Consider the following 6,630-nt stretch of genomic DNA (forward strand, 5'->3'; position numbering starts at 1 on the left):
TTATTGATAGTTTTTTGACGTTAAATTACTTTATTTGATCTAAGTTTTCTCTCCACAACAGTGGTTTAGGTTAAGAAAATAGTGTTGGTGGGTTAGTGCCTCTCCACAACAGTGGTTTAGGTTAAGAAAATAGTGTTGGTGGGTTAGTGCTAAAGATATGCAGGCTATTTATGTTTTTTTATAAGTTAGAAATAAGTTAGAAAGCAATTTTGCGATCACATTGATGATTAGATGTTGAATGGTTAATGGTGATATCTATTACTATTAAATCGGCTCAGTAAATTGATTGTGATATTTATAGTTCATCTGTCGATCATCTGTTTAGCGACCATGGATGATTCCTGTGTACATTTCATTTATTTGCTGATTTGGTTTTAGCGATCATGATGAGATTGGTCTAAATGGTTAATGGCTGGAAAATGCTTATTTTTTTCTTTATGATGTTATGAGATTTGAACTTCGACATTTATGATCCTCCACTAGAAGCTCCAGGAAATGTTGCTGATGCAGACGATGACTCCGATAAAGAAGACGAGATACAGACTCAACGAGCAGCTGTAGGAGCTTTGAGAAATTCTATGGCAGATGTCGTGTGGGATGATAGAAGTCATGTGGAATGATGGAAGTCGAGTCACTCTAGGGATTTAGATTTTTATTTATTTGTAAATTATTTTATTATTTGAGATGAATAGTGATGCTTTATTGCATTATATTTTATAGTTATTACTAGAATTTGCTTATCAGTATTATATTATTTTTAATATACAATTATTAACAATAATAATTTATACCCACCATTACCCCCACCAAATTATCCTACCAAATTATACAACTTCATAATATTATCCATCATTATCCCACCAAATTATCCTACCAAATTATCCCACTTTAAGAATTACCCATCATTGTTCCACTAAATTATCCCAGTGTCAAAATATTATCCCACTTTACCAATTATCCCAGTTCTACTTAAAAAGTTCTAGGTGACTAACCCCCCCAAAGGAGTTCTACTCTCTCTCAGCCAGTCCTCATAATCTTTTTTTCTGTGCTCTTTATTTTAGAATTTTTCATAAAATCATATTGAATGTGATTGTTAAATTTGTTAAATTTGACTCAATAAGTCAATGTGATCTCAAATTGGGGCTTTTCTTCTCAATGAAAAGGAATCTACTTGAGTATGTTTAAAAAAAAATTTGTATGGTTCATTGGGTCTATTTTTAAGTTTTGACTTTTATTGTAAGATTCATTTTTTTAGGATTCATTTATTTTTTATTGTATCAATGAGACTAACTTTTTGTTAAAATTCTGAGCATGGTATATCCAAGTTAAATGTTTGCTGAAGTTTAAGATGTCGAAGTTCAATTTTGTTTCCTATCTAACAAAAGTTCAATTCCGTTGGAACTTTGAGTTATTTTTTGGTTACGGCTACCAATTCAAAGTCAAAAATAAGACAAACTTTTTTATATTGTTTTAAAAAAGAAAACTTTGAGATATGAAAGTTAAAAGTAGAGAAAATTGCCGGGGATATATGAAGCTAAAAAAAAAACTTTAATATTGTGAAAGAAAATATGACGATCGAGTATTGAAAATTTTGTTTTAACAAAGTCCCGGGCATCGCACGGGTAGAATACTAGTCATTATTCAAAGCAAAGCTGGAAGGTAAGACTGGAACTTTTTCAACACGATGTTATAAATTCTTCTGTTGATTTCTGAAAAGTGATTTGCTTTCATATCTATGTGAATAGCATGGGAAAGGAATATCAAGCTTTATTATGCTCAAAACTTAGCAAACTACCAATAATTAAGGAGCACGTGTTAATGCTACTAAAGTCACACTAGTTGACGTTCTAGATGATGAGAAATAGAAGTCATGGAGATGCCGATTTTGGAGGGAAAGCTTTCAACTTGTGTTACGTGTGGGTAAATGTCTTTAAACATCATCATCATCATCTAATAAAACATTACTGTATCCTTGCTGAGTCACATTTCTGAACATCATCATCATCATCATGGACTAAAATTTATAAATTAATATATGTTGCGATTAATTGTAAGTTCTAAATTTTTGCACGCACGTGTGGTTGTCGGAGTAAGATTGTAAAGGCATTAATTAGTCTATGCTGACTTCTATTATGAATGTATGGGCCCGTTTGGATTGATTTTTTGGAGCTGTAAAATAGGGAAAGCTGTCAAAAATGTCAGCTTTTTGACAGCTTCCCTCCAAAATCGCCTCTTAAAGAGGTGATTTTGGGGGAAAGCTGCCAAAAAGCTGACATTTTTGTAGCTTTTCCCTTACTTTCTCTCTCCAAAAACATGAACCAAACGCCCTCCCTTATTAATATTAATCATATAAGTTTGTATTGGGCTTATTTGATATTAACTTCCTGAATTTCTTTCTAGCTATTTTCATATAAAATGATCTAAAACTTGTTTGCCATCAGATTATAGTCCCTCTTAACATTTTTAGATTAAAACATGGGGGTGAAGAAGCTCCTATAAATTTTATGTAACAAGTACTTACAAGTAATTAGTTAGCTAGCTTATAGCTAGCTAACAAGTTCCATTCTGTGTTCATGAATGCATCAAGGGATGAGTTTGCAACCCATAATAAAACGTTAAAACTTTTCTTTTTTAAAAAAAAAGTGGTAAAATGCTTTCGTGATATTAAAATTGTAATTATGAATTCAAAAAGTAACTTATGGGGCATTAATAAAAATTTTAAGGATATATGCATGGGCGAAAAAGCAAATAACTTTGTAGATGTATAAAAACAAAATCTCCTAAACTTTCTAGCGAATGATTTGCCTCTAGTTTAGGGTAGAATTAGTGGAAAACGGCGATAGCAATGATAATCATAGAGAAATCAAATTGAGTAACATAATTAATTAGCTAGCATCCATCTCACCATATCTTATAATATATTGTAGAGAAAGGGAGAGGGCATTATAATAACATTGGGTACTACAAGTAATTAGCATTTGGTTCATCTTATAATCATATACTATTGTAGAGAGAGAGAGAGAGAGGTCGATGCCCTTCAAAGATAAAACGGTCGAACGCCTCCATGTGAACAGTGTTAAGAACTTTCACACCAAAGTTTAGTGGGTATAATTAATTAATTACTAGATAAGACAAACTGATCAAGTTTACAAAAGCTGGCTCTGAGACTTGAGCAAGAGAGAGGAGGAGGCTTGAGGCTCTAACAGAGGTGGGTATTTAATTCTTTCCTTTCTTTTGAATCATCTTCCTCCTTTTTATAACATCTAGGTTTTTCATGGTTTTTTCAGATTTAGTTCTAAACAAATACTATCTATGGATTTCGATTACCCAAATGGTATGGGTTTTGTTTAAATTTGAAGCAAGATTTAGCATCAAATCTAGGGTTTTCTCATGATGCTTGAATCTTTTCATTTGCTTCTGGTATGAAGGGAAAAAAATATCGGTTTTTGATGATTTATATGCACAGCAAGCTAGAACACTGAATCAGTTTAGTCTGATGTACTTCCAACTGGCTATTAGAGAATCTTTATTATTTCTTTATTACATGCATGATCCATTTACTTGTACTTCCAACTGGCTATTAGAGAATCTTTATTATTTCTTTATTACATGCATGATCCAAATGTAAACACTCAATACTTTTTTGATTTTCAAAGATTTGATGCACTCATAATTACTGATATAACGTTTCTTTAATTATTTTCCAGACAATTAGTTCTTAATTTAGGGTATGGATCCATCAAGCTTTGCCAACCAATGGAATCAGTTGAGCTATCTAAATCAGCAGCAGATATTGCCTGCAAATATTAGTGGAGATCATGACTTCCAACTACTTAACCCCACAGAGAGTGCTGAAAATATTTCCATCAATCCCTGTATTATGAAGCCTATGCTCACTTCTTTCTCTACTTGCTCACCAATTGAAGCTTCTCCCAAGATAACATACTCTCAAGAAAGGCCGAAGAAAATCCCAAAGATGATAAGTTGGAGTTCTTGTGTCGAGCAACTTCCGATTAACTTGGTGCCGAAAGAAGAGATATCGATAGGGTTTCATTCAATTCAAGATCAAGGTTTGAAGAGTAGTAGTAGCCAAGGGTTGAGGCCGGCTCATGCTCATGAGCATATTATCGCAGAGAGGAAGAGGAGGGAGAAGCTTAGCCAGCGTTTTATAGCGCTTGCAGCGGTTATCCCTGGATTAAAGAAGGTAAAATTAAGGAATGAATTTTTCTGATATTTCTAAAGAATACTAAAAGATTGTTTGAGGAACACATTGATATAGATGTTTTTTTAATGGTTTTATTGTTGGAAATTTTTCTAATTTGATCTTTTACTTACAATACAATTTAGATTCTCTAATTTGATTTCCTTAATTAGTGTTTCGAAATAAACTCAGAAAAGAAGATACTTATTCATCATCTGGTACGTTATGCGCTCCTCTTCTTTTTTGGTATCGGAGTGGATGTCCATCTTTTTCTCGCTTAATTTTCCTCTATTTAAACAACTTAGATGGAGTTAGTATTCAGTTCATGTGAAACTAATGGAAGTGTAGAAATTAGGGAATAGCTCATGTAAAACGTGCTAATTAACGAGCTTGATACTTTTGCATAATCCATCATCCTTAAACTTAATTTTGCAAAATGCTAGATAAACAATTATAAGATGACAACTACTGTGGAGTATGATATTAATTGCTCATTAATGCTCTGAGATCTCCGAATGAAACCTTTTAATGCAAAATATAAGGGATATTAATTATCTCTCCTTTTAATAATTAATAAAGAACACAAACAACAATGTTGATGATTACCTTGAGTTTTTCATGAAACTTACTCAATATTCCTCTCATAAATTTTTGAAAACGGCTTGATTCCCAAGTCAGAAGCTCTCACTTAGGTGCATGTAATTAAGTTGCTTATCATTTTCAGCTATGTGCATATGAATCCAGTTATCATAAAGTGAATACATGACATTTAGTTTTTGTTGGGCGTACGCAAACATAAAGCAATTCGAATATGCGCTTTTACATGTAGACCGTGTGTGCATGAGAGAGAGAGAGAGAGAGAGAGAGAGAGAGAGAGAGAGAGAGAGAGAGAGAGAGAGTTAGAGAGAGAGAGAGATTTTATGCATGAAATAATAGTTCAACTTTCAGTTTGCTTTTACATGAGAACATGTACATGTGTCCTTAAGAGAAGCATATAATTATATATATGTAAAACTACATAAAATTATTTTTTTTTTCCGTATTCTCATGTACTTTTGGGAGGCTAGATATATTATAGTTTTTTGATAATTATGTGTTGAAAGGTAGGAAGATTCATCTTCTCCTCATTTTGGCAATAAAATACCTACTCTTGGCACTCCTTGGACCCGTAGTAACGGCTCTCCTATCATAGTGAAACCCCTTTGGAGTTGATGAATATTTAATAGAAGTAGCAAACGATCCAAAGAAGATGAATGAGTAACGGAAACCAAATGAAGTTCATTGGCCTATTTCTTGTTTTGCGAAAATTAAAGTTCATATTTAGATTTTGTAGGTCGATATTGCTTATCACACAATAAATACCAACAATTCCCTTCACAGAAGGATACAATTTTATGACTGATATGTAGGAATAGTAACATTTTTTTTTTGACATTTTGTAATAGAATCATTTGACAGGTGTAAATCTAGAACCTAGACAACATTTTGGAACTTCAAATGATATTTTCTACCTAGCGAAGCTAGGTTAAAATTTCTATACTGAACATATATCTTTCCATTAACATTGCATAACTGAGCCCTGACTTCAAAATTATATTTGGCAGGCTGACAAGGCTTCAATTCTTGGAGACGCGGTCAAGTACGTTACAGAGCTCGAGCAGACTCTGAAATCCCTCCAAGATCAGAAAACAAAAAAGATAGTCGAGTCTGTGGCCATTAATAAAGACCACACTCTCTCTACAAATAACAATGACAGTTCAACTGGAGGAAGTTCATTAGTAATATGTTCCCGCTCTGATGAGAAGCCGAATCAAAATCCATCAGGGGATCTCTCTCCAGAAATTCAAATAAGGTTATATCAGAAAACAGTTCTCCTGCGAATCCACTGCGAGAATCAAAAAGGACTTCTACTGAAAATTCTGTCAGAGCTCGAGAAGATTCATCTTACAGTCACCAATGCTAATGCTATGCCCTTCGTCGGAACATTTCTTGATATAACTGTGACTGCAGAGGCAAGCTATATACATACCAAGTCACACATGCATGTGTGCGCAGACACTCACACAAAGAATCTTGGATATGAGTTGTTAGTTCATTTAGCAAGATGAATTATAGAGAAATAGAAATGATGAGGTGATCTGCCTACTCTGACGTGACTAGCGGGACAGACATTATCACTGCTCTATTTCTTGATTGTTCATTAGCAAAATGAAATGTCTTCTCATAGCTACTTTTTCACATTATACATACACGCATATACATATACATGATAAACATGTACAAATGTACACATATATACATATACACACAAACGTATGCATACTTGCCTACCTACCTACCTAAATACATACATGCACACATGCATAGAGACATATACATATACATATATACATACATACAAACATGCATACTAAATTTTTTAATATATA

The 6,630-nt window shown here is 33.3% G+C and overlaps 1 protein-coding gene across 1 annotated transcript; it reads left to right on the forward strand.

Moving 5' to 3' along the window:
* LOC109850666 (transcription factor bHLH18-like) lies at positions 3,168-6,596 on the forward strand. Its single transcript, XM_020420723.1, has 3 exons — positions 3,168-3,208; positions 3,708-4,204; positions 5,806-6,596. The coding sequence occupies exons 2-3, from the start codon at positions 3,731-3,733 to the stop codon at positions 6,307-6,309; spliced, it is 978 nt and encodes a 325-aa protein (XP_020276312.1). The 5' UTR covers positions 3,168-3,208; positions 3,708-3,730; the 3' UTR covers positions 6,310-6,596.

The sequence above is a fragment of the Asparagus officinalis genome, chromosome 7 (genome assembly GCF_001876935.1).
Source record: "Asparagus officinalis chromosome 7, Aspof.V1, whole genome shotgun sequence".
In the NCBI taxonomy this organism is placed as follows: domain Eukaryota; kingdom Viridiplantae; phylum Streptophyta; class Magnoliopsida; order Asparagales; family Asparagaceae; genus Asparagus; species Asparagus officinalis.